At 41.8% G+C, this 18,552-nt stretch overlaps 1 protein-coding gene and 1 long non-coding RNA gene across 48 annotated transcripts in view; one reads left to right on the top strand and one right to left on the bottom strand.

Annotated features, from left to right (window-relative positions):
- Positions 1 to 1,751: 1,751 nt before the first annotated feature.
- Positions 1,752 to 18,552, bottom strand: part of EPB41L1 (erythrocyte membrane protein band 4.1 like 1) — a 229,148-nt gene continuing 212,347 nt past the window's right edge. For 30 of the 46 annotated variants that reach the window (XM_072996982.2, XM_072996991.2, XM_072996993.2 and 27 more), the window contains 7 exons: positions 18,046 to 18,132; positions 17,372 to 17,452; positions 12,857 to 12,910; positions 11,675 to 11,770; positions 7,967 to 8,047; positions 7,370 to 7,486; positions 1,752 to 5,020 (listed from right to left, as the gene is read on the bottom strand). In XM_072996982.2, coding sequence (XP_072853083.2) covers positions 5,012 to 5,020; positions 7,370 to 7,486; positions 7,967 to 8,047; positions 11,675 to 11,770; positions 12,857 to 12,910; positions 17,372 to 17,452; positions 18,046 to 18,132 — 525 coding nt within the window. In that variant the 3' untranslated portion in view covers positions 1,752 to 5,011. The remainder of the gene's footprint in view (positions 5,021 to 7,369; positions 7,487 to 7,966; positions 8,048 to 11,674; positions 11,771 to 12,856; positions 12,911 to 17,371; positions 17,453 to 18,045; positions 18,133 to 18,552) is intronic. The other 16 variants (XM_078393198.1, XM_078393205.1, XM_078393210.1 and 13 more) reach the window with 1 other exon arrangement.
- LOC140706531 (uncharacterized) lies at positions 8,003 to 18,249 on the top strand. 2 transcript variants are annotated; one of them, XR_013545050.1, is made up of 5 exons: positions 8,003 to 8,095; positions 14,421 to 14,529; positions 14,880 to 14,986; positions 15,543 to 15,596; positions 18,111 to 18,249. It is a non-coding gene; the product is annotated as an uncharacterized LOC140706531 (long non-coding RNA). The 2 variants fall into 2 exon arrangements; XR_013545049.1 differs by lacking the exon at positions 8,003 to 8,095 and having other exon boundaries at positions 14,391 to 14,529.

Raw genomic sequence — 18,552 nt, 5'->3', positions numbered from 1 at the left:
CCAAATCCTATTGTCATTTTATGCTGGCATTGACTTTGTAACTATCCACAATTCACCACCAGACGTTACAGTCTGTAGTATGCGAGCTTAACATGATCAAAAAATAAATCAAAGAAATAGCATTAAACGGTCAAGTAATGTATTCTTGCCTAAAGGTATACAGTAATTGTCAAAGGAGCGTGTGTTAATTGTCAAGATAGCTTATAAACGAATTAAAAAACAACAACAGGTGACACACAAGAGGTATGCTTCAGAGCTTGACCAGCTTAAAAAATTGTCACTGGCTGAACAGAGAGATGCATGCATCATTTGAAAATCAAAAACTATGGCGGACAGGATCACTCTATAATAGGTTTGTCATATTCCAGTTGACCAAATCTGGGTAAAGTGGTTGGCTTATTACACAAACTGGGTAGTCTTATTTCACAAGTATGTATATTTGCATAAATATAAATTAAGTACATTAATTGTTGCATCTTTTTCTACCAATCTGGATCAACCTTGTTAAGTGCTGTCAAACTGTTTTCACCATCCCTAGTCTAGAAGCCTCATGCTAGTTCCTGCCTTTGTGTACACATGTAGCCTCCATTTATTTTTCCACATGGAGGCCTGGCAAAATACAAGGTGAGGCAAAACAAAAAACAAAACAAAAACAAAAAAACCCCCAAACAACAACATTCTGGATTTCGTTTAGTATTGGTCCAGCACTAGTAAAGTGGGGCAGGTCATAATGGGATCTTTCAGTAGCATATGCCTTACTGTTTTCATTTGCCACCATGGTTTGGACAGTTATGCACTGTGTGTTTCTCATTGAAATGTTTATAAAAAACAACAAATCTGAGAGCACGATGCAGAGAGCTTTTTGTATCCATTTCGCACTAGGTTGAAATGCTGCTGTTCTGGACAAAAACACCATATTGCTATGGGTTGAAAATTTCAGGGCCATAGATTCTCTAGGACAGTCTGAAAGCTGAGATCTACAAACATCAGCCAAGAACTATCCATGAACTGAAGGCCGCTACACGTCAAGACATTACAGCAATACTGCCACAGATTATCCACTAGGTGATGCAAAATTTCAAAAATCAGTTATAAATGTGTATTATGAATGAAGGCCACCATCTGGACAATGTCATTTTCAAAACTAATGTATTCTATACACCTTTAGATTATGTAATAAAATTCTGAATTACATTTACTATGCCTTTTTTGTTGACCCTTAAAATACCGGAGGGTTTTTTTGGGGGGTCTGATTCTGTAATTCCTACTTAAAAGCCCTTTAGCACAACTTCCCTACCTATGTACAGAGCTCTGTTATCCCATCTGCAGAGATGAGGAAAGAAACAGATAGGCAAGCAGGAAGTTTGGGATAATATGACTATACTGGCATCTAGAAATAGGACAGACAAATGGGAATGATAGCAGCAGAACTGAGAATGAGCAAGTGAGGACAAAGGATAGGAATGTGGAAGAGGTGAATTCAGGAATGGGCACTGGAAAGAAGACTTTCATGGACTTAATACGTAAGTGCAGGCATACATGGATATCCTACAATAACTTTAATTTGGAGATCTGTCATTATCATCCACGTAGCTGTTCACAATTTAGGTCTGGATCCTCCTGCAGAAGGTTTCCACTCTCACACTCAGCAAGCCCATTTCTGAATGTAGGACCCTGAGGTCCAGAGCAAATCCCTCAAGTTTCCATTGCCCTCCTTCCTTAGACAAAAATCAATGAAGGCCACAAAGTGGTTGAGCATCAAACACATTTATTTCACTTTTATTGAATACAAGAACAGTGAGCACACACGCATACACCACCAAGCACTGAAAGAGGGGTATGACTGAAAGGGGAGGGGGACAAAAATAGGAACAGGGAGGGACGGGGAAGACACAGGAATTAGGGAAGGAATGATGGAGCATTGCGGTTGGTTGGTAAGGTGCTTTTCAAATCATAAGAAACAAAAACATGAATATTATTAATTCATGCAATTGCAGGCCAACTTTGGAATCAATTTGTGGGACTTGTTGCAAACAAACAGTTGCATCCCCACCCCCTTCATTGGAAAAGTCACCCTCCCCTCCAAAAAAAGTGACCAACTATATCAGATGGCAGCAATAGTGATGACCAAGGTGAGAGGAAACCATGACTGTAAAAATTATGCATGGCTTCAACGCTACCACAAATAATAAATATTATATAATATATATATATTTATAGATCTATATTTAAGGTCACATCTTGCTAGGTGAACAAAAAAACTAGTTTTTGTTAATGGCTACCCAACAGGCAGGCTATGGGAGGAATCCAAAGATACAAGCCTATTCTAGCTTTCCTTTGTTTGCCCAGGATGAGATTTTGATATTCATTATGTTACTTCGGAAGCAGCTCACCTCTAGATATAGTGGGGAAGCTCATTTATCCCAATATATATCATGTTAAGTGGTGATCATACTTCCCCCCACCCCCATTTGCTCAACAGTGACTTTTCCAGTAAATTTTATTTGGCAATGCAAAGATTGGGAGGGGATTTTTTTTTTCCCCATCTGTAATATGTGTCGGCATAATACCTCATAATGATGTTAGCAGTAGTTCCCTGGAATTGGGTTACTTTTTTAAAAGCTGAAAGCAGAAGGCTTTTGCTTTGCTTTTTATTTAAGCAAACCATTTGGATTCTAATGTACTTCATGTGTATGTATGAAGTTTGCTTTTTTTCATTCGGGTATTACATGGCCCCGAAGGTTTTCAAGATGTGGAGGGAAAATGAATAAAACTCCTCAGATGAAATTCAGATAGAGAAGCAAAGATCTGAATGAGTGAGAATCGGAAATGATGCCTAGAGTGTAATGCTCTCAATGCTCACTTAGGACATGCCTGCATGCCAGAAGCAAATCCAATTTTAAGAAGCTATAGCAGTGCACAACTGGTGGCAAAGAGCTTATTACATGGGATATATCAGTCTCATCCCACTTCAACATATTCAAGTAGGCCCCTTCTCTCCAAGATCTCTCGATTCTAATCACAGACAGTAGTTAGATGTCCTTTTTGAAATATCAAATACATGTGGAAAGGGGGAAATAGAAGGCAAGTATGGTGCAGTGTTCTTTGCCCCCCCCCCCCTCTGCAGCACTAACTGTTCCACTGGAAGCAGACTCATTTTGTCCTCCTCCCTGCAACACATATCTTCTCATACAAGGTATGATGGCAATTGATAAAAAACACTAAAGGAAAACTTCAAAGTTCCAGGTTCTGGACAATTAATGTCTTCTTCACATCTGAGCCTTGCCTACTCTCACAACATTTACTGGGCTGTTTTCACCAAGCTTCACAACTTGCTGTAATCTAGATGGATGAACACTCAGGAAACCATTACAATTTGTTCATTAATAAACCATTCTAAGTTATGCAAGAATATAGATAAATTGTATTCAGAAAGAAGCAATTCTGTTTCATCCTGTGTCCCCACTAGTGTCTGCTGAATGGCAGAATGGCACCCTGGCAAAACATATAGGGAGCAGAAGAGAGATGCCTCCTTGCTCAGCTTAGATTCTTCCCCTGGGGAGCTACAAGGTGCATTTCAGACATGGTGCTAAAATGGAATATTGTGGCCAGTCAGTTTGAGGGAAACTCTAGGTTTGCAGCTAAAGTTTGTTACCTGAAGTACTGATGTACAAGCCATTTTAGCTTTGCTACAGCTATATACTTCTCGGAGAGCAAAAACTTCTAGACACTGAAAGGCTCTGAAAGAGGAGATCTGAAACCTGATCTCATGTCTCCAAGGTGACCTTCATAACCCAGGCCAAGAAAATGTGGGAGACATTGTTGATTGGCACATTTTAGTGACTCTAACTGGGCTGCAATAACACTGATCCATTCTGTCTTCTTTGACTCCCTTCCCATGTTGTTGAATGCTATTTTAATGACCGACTGACCAACCAACCAACCAACCAACCAATTACAAACACTATTTTGTCACTATGCCAAAACCTTTTGCAAAAAGTGCAGAATAGGTGAGTGACAGACAAATACCACCCCTAAGGGGAATTAGTGATTTTTCCCCCTACTGTTTTCATGGGATATCAGCATGATCTAAGAGCTGCAATACATTAACCACAGTCAATCAAATAATTATAATGTAAAAATGTCATTGTCATACTTATCAGCACTGTTTAATTTGTTTTAATATCATTCCCCACCCTCCCCACTTATATATAATATACATAACTTAAAAGCACATCCATATGAAACCTCTACAGGCTGCATTTTGATCAATGAGAAATCATATACATATTGTTTTGCTTTTCTTTACGTGAACTCCAGTCTTAATTATTGTCAGAAGAACAAGGGACTGGATGGAAGGAAGAGAGGTTAAAAAAGGAAGGAGAGGTTGGGAAAGTAACAGAACCAAAAAGATGGAGCAACAGAAGTGGCATGGAGTGAAGAGAAAGGGCAATCACCACACATCCCAAACTGGAAAATAATTAAACAAGAATTATACAAGTGAATGGTTTTTGAATATTTTCTATGCAGGGAATCATGTTGTATTTCTGCTTGTTTTGCTTGTTGATTTCTTGCTTTGTTGCAAAGCATTTTTGCTTTTCCTTTCAGTGTGCAACAAATGAATTGTGTTTCCTTTAAATGTAACATGCAGAATGGTGGTTTATTGTTTTGTTAATAATATTATTACCATTATGATACTTTTCCTTTTAGATCAGTTGAGTCAATTCTTCAATTTATTTGAAGAGGTGGTAGGTTTTGTTTGTTGCTAATGTTGCTGTTTGTAATTCATCTCCAGCATATAGCAGCAGTGCAAGGATGCGTTTTGTTTCCTGTATATATAATATATAATATATTTGCTATTCCTTTTTATTTTTATTTTTTTACTTTTTTTTGTCTCTCAACATTATTCTTGCAGCCAGGACGTTCTATGTCTCATCGAGGAATCCAGCATAAAGGCCCCTTCTTTACTCCAAAGTTAAAATAGAGATGCCAACTTCTAGAAATACGAAGGTCAAGATTCCTGTACAAAGGGTATGAAAGTCAGTCAGTCATCAAATAAATGTGCCTTTCAGAAAATCAGAAACAAGAAGCAAGAATGTGCCGCCTGGCCATTCAATTTTGTTAGGCAGCTTTTCTTGCGATAAGATAAACAGATCTTTAAATCTGTTTCCCACATAGGGCAGTGGCAGAGCCATCTTGAAGCTTTTTCTCTCCCAAAGAGGTACCATGTTAGTCTGTTTTCAGCATGAATAGCAAAAATAAAAAATAAGCCTATTGTGGCAACTTAAAGCCTAACAGATTTATTTTAGTGTGCCGTTTCTGGACTGCAACCCACTTTCTTAAAAACCTGGAGCATAATAATAAGGTCTCAGATTTACACGTACAGAGTACATGGTAGGGGGATGGCGCACCAAGTAATATGGGAAAAAGAGTGTGACAATTACAGTGGAAATTTACTTTTAAAATGACAGCAGCAACAATAACTCTAGTAATGAACATTTCAACTGCTGATTACATAGACAACCTTTGATCAGCAATCAGCTTGCCTGCTAGTTGACATCTATAGTAGTCTGTTACCTTTGAGGTGCACAGATTTCCAGTGCACATCAGAAGGATTAAATAAAGATCAAAAATTCTTATCTTTAGTAGTACTCAGATTTAATCCACAACCTTTGGTATAGTCCTTCTCCTGACATAATTCTGACTTCAGTACAATTTCCAGAAAACCATCCATTACTTATTACCAATTTAAGTATCACCTTCCTTTTCCCATCTCACTTGGATCCCATCTCCTACTTGGTCCTTCATGAACAATCAGCAAAATAATAAAATAATGAAACAGTTGTTCTCAAAGAAGGATCAAGTGGTAAATATGTACAGTGTTGCCCCGCTTAACGATTACCTCGCATTACGACAAATCCGCTTCACAATGATGTTTTAAATGGGGTTTCTTCGCTTTGCGAAGATCGGTTCCCTGCTTCGGGAACCGATTCTTCGCATTACAACGATCAAAAAAGTTGATTGTCGAGTTTTCAAAATGGCCGCCGGCTGCTCAAAATGGTTCGCTGCTGTGCTTAGGGACGGATTCCTCGCTATACAGGCACCAAAAATGGCTGCCGTATGGAGGATCTTCGCTGGATGGTGAGTTTTTAGCCCATTGGAATGCATTAACTGGGTTTTAATGTGTTTCAATGGGTTATTTATTTTCGCTTTAAAACGTTTTCGCTCTACAGCGATTTCGCTGGAATAAATTAACGTCGTTAACTGAGGTACCAATGTATAGAGATTGTGAAGCAGGTTGTGAATTCTGTCTTTCCATAGCCCAGCTGTGCCAGCTACTATGTACTAAAATTGTACATAGAGGACAATTGCTCCTTATCCCAGTTATTAAGGATTTAAGATACTGATCCTTCAAATCAGTATACAGAGGACCTTCTGTTAGAAAATGTACCATGCTCTGTGTCTTAGAACATCCTGCTGGGCAATATCTACTTGCACCATATTGGCCCATATAACGTCCCTCAAACTGCTTCAATTGCAGGGAATTCAATCTGCATTTGATTAGCAGCTGTCTCAGCTCATCTGAATTAATAAGGAACAAATACAGGGGAAACTTTCCAAAAATGAAAGAAAAGCCTTTATATATTCTGTTAGGAGTGGCAGCTAGTTACAGACACCATGGTAGTCTGGAAACTGATGCCATATACACTTTTAAATAATTTTTCTCGGACATAACCCCTCTGGTGGGGGTAGGCTAAAGAATAGCCCTATCTTAGATATAAATGCCAGCATCTAAGCTGCCCAGGAGTTTGACCTGGACCAGATGAAAAATGGTGTCACTGTTAACAAAGCTGTATAAAGATAAATTATTCCCAAATATGTTCTATGGCGCCCCTTTCAAATATCACAATATTGGAATCTGACCAGCAATAATTTCTAACCAGAGCACTAAGGTATTAAAATCTACCTCCAAGGCCACAGTCAAATTTGAGACATGGTGCTTCTCAGTAGATACTGTCGCCAAGAAATAGTCATTTCATTTTGGCCCAAGATAGTATTTCAGATGGCCCCACCTCTGGTTTTATATTTAACTGTTTTGTAACAAATCTAAATAGAGGATATGGTCATAAGGCAGTATATATACATCTTGACTTTGCTATGTTCATGATAATCTTCCAAGTCAATAAAGCACCATTCCTTTGTTACTGTGGCCAAAGATTGAGGCCTCATCTTTATGGGAAAGTGACAGTATCTGCTCAGGAGAGCACTGCCTGCTTGGATAACTATAAAACGCATGCTCTGCTCGCTCTATTATGTTGTCATTTAGTTGCCCTATCTCACAACTGGATTTTTGTACATCCGTACACACCTGTGGCTTCTTGTCCCTTTCCTCTGGAGATGGATCTGTTTCTCTATATACAACGGCTTTGGTTACCAGCATGTCAGGGTGCTGCAGTTTTGCTTCCTTGATCGCCAAAGCCAAAGCCTGTGAAAAGAAACCACTGAAGGTTTAATGCCAGTTTATTTAAAGTGTCAGTTTAAAGTTTTTTGTTTCTTTTGAAGATGTGTGCTGCTTAGGAGATACAGTACTTTATACTGTTATGAGCAAACTCACACTCTTGTACAAGATTTTCTATTCCAAGTTCTGAAATATGTTGTCAAAGCTGGTCAGTATATCTGTACATGTAAAAACTGTTTGTACAGATACCGTCTACTTCTATGCTTTTTCTCCCTATTATATTATTGTGACACTAGGACCACATATTCCTGGATTATCAGTATTGAACAATTCTGCTTTTAACAGAAACATCTTCTCTCTCAGTACCACTGTTCAGAGCTGGAACAAACTGTGTAAGAATGGCCCTAGGGGTTCTGGATGACTTAATGTTTTTATAAACAATGGGATCAAAAGCTTTCTAAGAACTTTCGAAGGATACTGACAACATCACAGAGACTGCCTTCACACCTGATCTTGGTCCACATCTTCATCTCCTGTTATAATGATTCGTTTTTCTATTCTGGTTTCAGAAAAGCCTCCTTTCACAGTCTGAAACAAAGAAGATCACATATTTTCAGTCTTCATGTAGCCCTTCCAGTGAGTAAAACATTAAGTTATCTGTTGACTCACTCAGCCACAGTAAGCTTATGAAATCCATAAAAGTATCTGTCAGGTGTGGTTGCAGTTGTTTTACAGATATACAGTAGATATGGGGAGGCCACACATTATAACAGCATATTTATTTTATACTTTATATATTCAAGTTATACCCTGCCCATCTAGACTGAAATCTGCTCTGGGTGGCTAACAATAATACATAGAAGTAAAAACAATATAATAAAATAAAGACAACAGTAATAATATACTCCTAGATGGCAAAAGTAATTAGATGATGACAGGAGGGAAAGCCTGCCTAAAGAGCCAGGTCTTAAGTTTCCTCTTAAAAACACCCAGTGAGGGAGCCAGACAGATCTCTGAAGGGAGACTGTTCCAGAGGCAAGGGGCCACTGCCAAGAAGGCCCAGTTTCTTGTTCTTTCTCTCTGGGCCTCCCTTGGCGTTAGGCCCCTCAGCTGTCTGTGTTGGCTAGAATGAGTGATTCGGGTAAATCTTGGTGGGAGGAGGTGTTCGCTAGATACTGAGGTCCTAAACCATTTAGGGCTTTATATGTCATCATTAACAGTTTGAAATCAATGCGGAAATGAATGGGCAACCAATGCAGCACAGCCAGAGTGGGGGAAATACGCTGATATTTTCTCACTGCAGTGAGAAATCTGGCTGCTGCATTCTGCACCATTTGAAGTTTCTGCATCAATCTCAAAGGTAGCCCCATGTAGAGCGAATTACAGTAGTCTAATCTCGAGACTACAAGTGCATGGACCAGAGTGGCGAGTGCCCCAGCATCAAGAAAGGGACACAGCTGGGCAATCCACCAGAGATGGAAATAGGCAGAGCGGACCACTGACGCTACCTGGGTTTCCATGATGAGCACTGGATCCAGATGGACCCCCAAGCTGCAAACCTCACTTTTCGCAGTGAGAGTCACTCCCCCAAGAAAGAGGGAGTTTCCCAAACCACTGACATGAGGGCCACCCACCCTCAGGATCTCCGTCTTGTCCCAGTTCAGCCTCAGTCCATTCTCCTGCATCTACTGCAATACAGCCTCCAGGCAGCGCTGAAGGGACGGAACGGCATCCAATGTCGTTGGATAAAAGGAGATGTAGAGCTGGGTGGCATCAGCGTACTGATGGCACGAAGCCCCACACCCCCTGATGACCCCACCCAGCGGCTTGATATAAATATTAAACAGCATTGGGAAGATAATTGAGCCCTGTGGAACCCCACAATTGAGACTCCACCCAAGCTGACAACAGTCCTCCAAGAAGGATCGGAGCCAGGCAAGTACCAGACCACCGATTCCCAACTCGGAGAGCTTCCCCAGGAGGATACCATGGTCAACGGTATTGAAAGTGGCTGAAATGTCGAGGAGGACCAACAGAGACATTTTGCCCCTGTTGACCTCTCTCAACAGGTCATCAAACAGGGCGACCAATGCAGTTCCTGTGCCATGGCACGGCTTGAAGCCTGACTGGAATGGATCCAGGGCATTGGTTTCATCCAAAAGGGCCTGGAGCTACTCAGCCACCACCCTCTCTACCACTTTGCTAAGGAAAAAAAGTTGTGACGGGCCTCTAGTTGCCAATGTTGTCCACTGCCAGACTTGGTATCTTCCTGATGTGCCTAATGAGTGTCTCCTTGACTTCCTGGAGGGACCCATTAAGTATTACAGTGGCCCATTCAGTTGTTACAGGCCTAGCAGCTTTGATTAGCCAGACTGGGCAAGGGTCAAGGGAGGTGGTGATGCAATGATAGCGAGCAAGTACTTTGTCCACCATATGACATCACAGGCAAAAAATGATTACATCTCATCAGGCAAGGCAGAGCACTGGACATCTCTGCTCGATCTACTGTTTTCAAATAGGGGATAAGATCCTGGAGGATGGCCTTCACTTTAGATTTAAAAAATGCTGCAAATTTGTCAGGTGAGATGCTAGTGGGAGGCCAATCACTGTGACCAACTCCGGATAGATTGCGGACTATACGGAAAAGTTCCGCCTGCTGATTAGAAGCTTCTCTTATCCAGACAGCAAAGTAAGCTTGACTGGCAGCCTTCACCTTAGTAAGGTAATGGTTAGTTGTGATCCTGACAGCTTTCTGATTATATTCTGTTGGGTTCCATCTCCAATTGAATTCTAGCTTTCTCCTATTCTGCTTCATAGCTCGCAGCTGTTGGTTAAACCAGGGCGCTGGACGAGCTCTGCAACGGAGAGGGTGTTTAGGAGCGGTCATGTCAACAGCCCTGGTAGCAGCGGCAAGCCAGCCATTAACCAGAGATTCAACAGGAGCGCCAGTCAGATCAGCCGGAATCCCTCTCATGGAGTCCTGGAATCCTATAGGATCCAGTAACCTTCAAGGGTGGGCCATTAAAATATGTCCTTGTTCCCTGCAGGTAGGGAGAGCCACTAACAGGTTGGATTTTATTAGGTGGCTATCCGACCATGACAAGGGGACTGACAAAGTCAGTCACCATCAGACCACACTTGCTCTTCTCGTGGAGAACATCAGGTCTAACATGTGACCGCCCATGTGGGTGGGGCTATTGACATGTTGGGACATGTCCAAGGAAGCCATGGTTTCCAAGAACTCAAGACTTGGACCAGAAACCTCTGCCTCCGCATGGATGTTGAAATCACCCAAGACCAGTAGCCTCGGGGATTCCAACAGTGCTACAGAGAATAAGTCCGCCAGCTCCAGTAAGGAAATGGCTGGGTTGCAGAGAGCACGGTAACCGAAAAATATCCCTATACCATCCCTGGCCCCAATCAACACGTAGAAGGCCTCCAGACCCAGCATCGCCACCGCAGAGCGCTTAACAATCTCTAGAGTGTTTCTATAAACAATGGTTATTCCCCCTCCCCCCTCCCTTCCAGTCTACCCTGGTGTTAGACTGCATAACCAGGAGGACAGGCAAGAGTCAAGGGAACATCCCCTTCCCCGCCCATCCAAGTTTCAGTTATGCATGCCAGATCTGCATCCTCCTCCAGAAAAAGGTCTTGGATAATCTGGAATTTGTTGGATACAGACCTGAGATTCAACTGCACCAGATTTAGAGTAGAGGGACGGCTGATCTGACTACCTCGAGACTGACAGGTGGTCACAGTGCCACGACAGGGAACAGCCTTCAAACATCTGTTCACCGTTCATAAATGTTCACATGTTCATAAATCACATGTAATGGCGGCGGGGGGGGGGGAATGTGTTCACTGGATAACTCTGCTATCACTTTATTCATGTGAATAAACTGCAGTTAGGACTCTGCTCACAACCCAAGTTCGATCCCAATGGGTTCAAGTAACTGGCTCAAGGCTGACTCAACCTTCCATCCTTCATAGGTCAGTAAACTGAACACCCAGCTCATGGGGGGAAAGGGGCAATCTGTAGCCTGCATAATTATGTTGTAAACTGCCCAGAGAGTGTTTAAGCACTATGGGGTGGTATATAAGCACCATACTTTGTTTTTTGCTTTGCATTTATCATTTCTCAAATTAAGTGCCCTACATTATCCCAGCAAAAAGGCAGAGATGCCCTTATGTTTCTGTTTTCCTCTCTCCTCTTACCTTGGTAACATGGGTAGTGGTAGAAGTGGAGAGGGTTTCTGCCGTGGCGCCAAACAGGCTTGTGAAGGCTTCTTTCCCAACAGCACTGCTGGTGATCTACAAAAACACACAAAGCCCATTCCAGATCAACTGCACACCAGTTACTCTTAAATATGGCTTTTCCACTAGGACTGGACTCACTGTATTAATTTTTCTTAGCCCTACTCCTCATTCTTATGCATGTTGGTGCGGGATGAAGGGTCTGTCTCCTTTTTTTCTTTTTACTCAAGGTAGGTCATAGTCTAGGAAGAGTGGATACTTTGCTTGTATAGCAGGTTCCCAATCCATTATTGTATTCAGAAACATAAGAAAATCTCACTGAGAGGATCTCACAGGTAGCAAAGTCAGGTAAGATCTTCAGGAGATCCTGACAAGTCAGTACTTGTCAGTTGTAAACCTTACTGGGCAGTACACAGGGGCTGTCTCAAAACATTTGAGCCACCTAGAGTGGTCGCAATGACCAGATAGGCAGGAAATAAATAAATAAATAAATAAATAAATAAATAAATAAATAAATAAATAAATAAATAAATAAATAAATAGTACAGAAGGTTCTGCACTATCAGATCTGATCATGTGAAATCAGAAACTCCTCTCTCTTACTCAGACCTCTGTGATCTTATACACACACATATACACAATTATTATTATTCAAAAATATCAGGCATAGTCAATCAAAAATGTATAAAATTATGATGATGATGATTGCTTTCTGTTTCATACGTGTCTTCCACAAAAGACAATATAAAGAAAAACTATACTGGTTTGCTGAGGCTCTAACTGTCCTGAGGAAATGGAAATTTTAATTCCAAACTTGTCAGGAAAGTCTATGCTTCTGTCCATTCATAATCAGGCAAACATCATTATTTCATTACAGCCAGCTGCTGCATAACCAGTGCATGAATCATATTATTGGAACAGGGAGTGGTTTGCTTGCCAGCTGTTTTTTGTGTGTATGATTTTGAACACTGACAGCTACTGAGAGTAGAATAATCAATTAGGTGGCCTTTTGTTAGCTACAAAATCCACATGTGCTTAACTGTTTAGTGAACTACCAAAATCTCAGCTTCCATGTCATCTGGCCTATCAGTTCACTAGAGTTTGTCTCCCATCTCAACAGACACAAGGAAATGAGCCACTTACTGGAGAAATGGAACGAAGTTCTGTTGTTCCTTTCCCTGGCTTGGGGCTGTGATCCTGCAAGAAGACATTTACATCACCACTTGAATATATGACAAGAGAAGATATCATAGTAATTCTCATCTTCTAATTCTGAAACACACAGGCAACACATTTTCCCAAATAAACTATTCTACCCTTGGAAGTCAACAAATGCATGGAAATGCATTGAAGGAAAAAAAAAGCAGCAAATCTCCTGGCCCAGACGGATTACCAGCAGACTATTATAAGACATTTGAAGAAATTTTAACCCCACAATTTAAGAAACTAATTGAAGTTGTTCAGATGAAAGGGGAAATTCTTAATTGTATTTGCGAAGGCTTTCACGGCCAGGATCTAATGGTTGTTGTGGGTTTTTCGGGCTAAAGTTTCGCCAGTCTCTGTGGCCGGCATCTTCAGAGGACAGCACTCTGTGCTCCTTCAGAACAACCTTCAGAACACGGCCAAAGAGCCCGAAAAACCAACAACAACCATTAAATTCCTAATTCATGGAAAGAAGCATATATCTAATACATAAAAGAGAGAGTCAATGCCGTGCCTCGCTCGGCCTGGGCTTGAGATGGTGTCACCAGCAGCCAATCATCCATGTAAGGGAATACAGCAATGCCTTGCAGGCAGAAATGAGCTGCCACAGGGGCTAAGCACTTTGTGAACACTCATGGGGTGGTTGACAACCCAAAGGGAAGGGACTTGAATATGTAGGTCACTCCTTTGACAGAGAATCTTAGAAGCAGCATTTACAATGTTCCGTGCCGCTATAAGTTCCTTGATGAGCCAACCCCATAGCTTCATGGTGGAAAACGAGACCCAGGGTTTGGATGTCCTCTGGAGTGCCTCCAGGGCCGGCAGCACCTTGTTCCACAAATGGTGGTGGTAAGCCCCCATGGCTGCTGCACAGTTGGCCACCCTCAATAAAGAAGATGCCAATGAATAAACACAGTGGCCAATAATGTCCAATTTCCTTCCCTCCTTGTTATTTGGAGTTGTTGTGGAGTGGTTCCTGGTCCTGTTTTGTGTGGCGTCAATGACAAAGGAATTAGGCAAAGGATGTTTTGACAAGAAGTCTTTGTTCTCACTGTGTATCTTGTACAAGTTTTCCACCCTCCTAGGAATCTGATGGGCTGTAGAGGGCATAGCCCAAGACTCCCTCACAAACTTCAGAAGGGATGAAATAAAAGCGAGGCAAAGAGGACTCCGGTCCTGAGTGATATCCTCGTACACCTTGTTCACCTCCTCTGACACTGGCTGATCAATGACCAAGTCCATCACCTTTGCAATTCTCAGAATTAACTATGAGTACGAAGTGTAGTCTTTCGACAGGGATGGACGGTAGTTCTCCACCACATCTGAGCCTGGGGTGGGGACATTGGGGGGGGGGGTAATCGTTTTCAGTCAACCTCAGAGGCCTCCAAGTTGGTATCAAGGGCAACAGGGACGTGCTCCGTAGATGGTGAGAGATTGACTCAAAGGGGCACTGGCTGGTAGACTTCTGCCTTAGCGTGATGGTTTTTCTGCTTTTCTACCCCAGGTGTTCACAGGTCTGGAGAAGGCTCATACCAAAGTTCTGGCTCTACCCGAGAAGTGCAGGATGGCACTGCCAGCGGGTACGGAGACCTCTTCGCTTCAGGAGGTGGCAGGTAATCCTCCAGCATGGGTCTTTTCCAATATGCCCACTGTGGAGGTCCAAGATGATATGGATATTGTTTGGCATACACTCAATATCGTGGCAATGAGGGTGACTGTGATGGGCAATGCCATCTGTACCGGTCGTGAGATGACCGGTAATAAGGGTCGAGTTCATACAACCTAGAATAGTAGTGAGGATCAAGATCAAAACCCTCTGGGTCGTAATAACGAGGGCATTCATAGAGGTGTCTCCTCTGAAAGTCCTGGTGATGGTAATACGCATCGGGCAGCACAGGGCAGTATCAGTGGACTTCGGGCTTGGCAGGAGGCTCCAAGTGATGAGTCTTCTGCTTTTTCCTAGGAGCCTCCACCGGCACCGACTCTGGAGGCAACATCGAAGCCTACCCTGATATTAAGCCCGGATGGGAACATGGGCTAACCTGCACCAACTGTATGACCTTGGCTGAGGTATGTCCCCAGTCAGGTGACTGACTGAACTGCGGGGATGGTGTGGCCTCTGGCACTGGGAGTGGGGCATCCTCGGGATCTTCTTTTTCTTCGGCATCGATATCGAGGGAGGCTTAGGTGTTGATACCGTAGCTGTCAACCTCGAGCCTGAGGAGGAAGCATGGGGCTTCAACACCATTTTAGGTCCTTTCAGGGTCTTAGGAGGAGCTGAAGAGCCTGAGACTGGAGAATGGCCCACAGCTTGGATAGATTCCATGGGAGGGCCTTGAGATGAAGAGAGAGATTTCTCCCACAAAAAGGAATGGTGACGTTGAAGTCTCAACTTAAGAGCTGGCTTTGTAAAGTTTTTACAAACCACACAGAGAGCCGGCTGGTGTTCCTCCCCTAAGCAAAACAAACAGCGGAAATGCCTGTCTGAGAGGGCTATTTTTTTTGGGGGGGGGCAGGTCTTACACCTCTCAGAGAGGCCTGGAGCAGCCATAAACAAAATCACAGCATTCTTACACAAACACATAACAGTCCATTTTCTTTCTTTTCTTTTCTTTTAAATTCACAGTAAGAAGAAACGTTGAATGGTCCAAGTCAGAAATCTAGGAATTCCAAGACAAAGGTAAGGTGATTTTTCTTTTGGAAAGAGAAATGGAAAGCTCCTAACCGAGGTGCTGCTGAGGCGCTTGGTGCTGGGGTGGGGTTAAAGGCACCATGTGTTTAAGCTCTAGTAATCCCAAGGTTTCTCTGTGCAAGAGCACTAAACCCATTAGTGTGCCTTCACAGAGACCATGAAGAAGAACCATTTTTTCTCCTGAGTACAAGTTAAATAACATGATAAAGACCCAAGATATGTCCTGGGCCTCAGAGCATCTTTCTGTGATCTATACACAGTGAGTGGCTGGGTGGAATGTTGCTGTTTCAAAGAAGTAAGGTATATATAAGTATTATAAGTATTATTTATAGCTCTGCTTTTAACACCATTCTACCAAATAGGTTGTTTTTAAAAATGATCAACCTGGGATTACCTCAGGAGATCTGCATGTAGATAAAAGATTTTCTGACAGATAGGCCACAGTCAGTAAGGATGGGATCCCACCATTCTTCTACCCTGGTACTAAGTACAGGAGCTCCCCAGGGCTGCGTGCTAAGTCCCTTCCTCTATTCCCTGTACACACATGATTGCACCCCACTATATAACACCAATGCAATTATTAAATTTGCGGATGATACGACAGTGGTGGGACTCATAAATAAGAACAATGAGTCTACTTATAGAAAGGAAGTACAAAGATTGATACTATGGTGTAAAGAAAATCATCTCACACTTAACATCAAAAAAACTAAAGAACTCATAATTGATTTTAGGAGGAAGAGAAATGTACATTTACCACTGTTCATAAACGGTGAGGAAGTGGAGAGAGTTGGTAGTTTTAAATTTCTGGGTACTTACATCTCAGAGGACCTCTCATGGACTATAAATGCCAACATGCTAATAAAGAAGGCACAGAAGAGGCTGTATTTCCTGAGAATGCTCGGGAAGTTAAATTTATCACAGCATTTACTTCTGTCCTACTATTGTAGCACCATTGAGAGTGTCCTAACCTATGGCATTCTGGCATGGTTTGGGAGTAGCTCTGTAGTGGACAAAAAAGCTCTACAGAGAACCATTAAAATTGCCCAGAATATCATCGGGCTCCAGCTACCAACCCTGGATGACATCTTCACATCCCGCTGTCTGAGGAAGTCACACAGCATCCTGAGAGACTCTTCCCATCCTGCTTATAACTTTTTTGAACTGTTACAGTCTGGCAGAAGATATAGAACAATTAAGACTCGGACCACACGTTTTCTAAATAGTTTTTATCCTAGAGCTATAATTGAAATTAATAATGAGCTTAAAGACCACCAGTAGTGAATAATTAGTTGGACTGTGTTACTTGGCCTGAGGTGTAGATGTTTGTATTTTTAGTGGGGAATTTTTTAGTGGGTGGGGAGTGTTTGGGGAATGTTATGTGTGTGCTTGTGTCTGGTCTCTGGGTGTCTGTGAATTTCGTTGTATGGGTATACTGTGTATAAACTTACAATGACAATAAATTATATTATATTATTATATATTATAAGTATCCCTTAAATATACAGAAACTACATGATAAAACACAAATAAATATCCCTTAAATATATATATATATATTAAGGGATACTTATTTGTGTTGTATCGTGTAAATTCTGAAAATCCGTTAGGGAGGACAGGGTGGAATAATTGTATCAGTACGTTTTGTGCATTGGTGCTAGCAGGTAACGGTCCACCTCAAAGCATTCTATCTTTATGTGCACATATGAGATTGAGGGGGTCAAAGAGTTTTCCTCTCCACTAGCTTCTTCCATGTTACTTACTGTGGTTGTTGATATGGTTTCTGTGCTGACAACGTTGGAAGTGGTTATGGTCTCTTTTCCACTCGTGGTGGCACCATCAACCTGGACATGAAAAATGGAAGCCATGGATCTGTTATAAAGATGTAGGTTAAATAAAAGTGGCAATATTTAAAAGGCCAGTATTTGTTCTACTTCATGTTTCACTAATATTTGTAGTCCAGTATTAGGTGGAATACATGAATTTGTGTCAATTCATGTATTTAGCCCCATTCCATATACAGTACTCTGGTTTAGAACTTGGTCACAAACTAGGCAATTCAGTATCTTCAAGGAAGCAGAAAGAATGCACTGTTTTAAACACACACAGCCATGCCATTGGCAGTTTGTGACTGAGGCAGCATTCTCTTCCCCAATTTGCAGGTGGGGGACCCACCTCAGTCCACAAGCCATCCAGAGTCATGCAACATGCTTATGAATGATACCTCTACTGTCAGGACAGCAAACTAGAGAATATTTAATCTGAATCTGCACTTCGTATTTTCTACTTCAAGAAGAGCAACCCTGCAGTGTAGGTGTGATCTCAGCATGATGTTTTGCTAACAGAGTTATGCTGCAGGATGTGTAGGGTAAGCAGGAAATCTTAGCAGCAGGCTATAGGATAAGCAGGAAGTGCAATAAAATAATGTCAAAGCTACCTGTGTAAATTCTGTTGCAGTGATTCTCTGCCGCACAGATTTCTCTGCTTCTGTTTTTTTCACAGTTTCTGTTTTTATGACTGAAGACTACCAAAAGAACAAAACAATTCAGCAATAATTCATGCTCAGTTTAATGGCACAAATTGCTTTTTTTTTTTTGCACTCCACTCCCCATCCCATTTTAATTCTTGCACGTACAACATCATGGATGATGTGATTTTAACTGCAGAGTTCTCACTTATCTTGAAATCAAGAAGTATTTTATTACAAAGATCAGGGTGTTTTTTTTTTTAAAAAAAACCAAGACCATGGAAAACTGACTGAAAACATAAGCCACTGTGATGAAGGAATGGATCCTAGTAGAGATAATAATCTGGGAGAAAGGCAATACACTTGAGATAGATGAGGCAAGGGGAGAACTCTTAATGGCTTTATACCAAAGGGAGGGGAGGGTGAAAATCATGGACTGCTGAATTTTAATACAAAACTGTATGGATCAAGACACAA

This window comes from Pogona vitticeps, chromosome 4 (genome assembly GCF_051106095.1).
Source record: "Pogona vitticeps strain Pit_001003342236 chromosome 4, PviZW2.1, whole genome shotgun sequence".
NCBI classification, from domain to species: domain Eukaryota; kingdom Metazoa; phylum Chordata; class Lepidosauria; order Squamata; family Agamidae; genus Pogona; species Pogona vitticeps.
The sequence above is the reverse complement of the archived record's forward strand: the minus strand, read 5'-3'. Positions and strand labels throughout refer to the sequence as shown.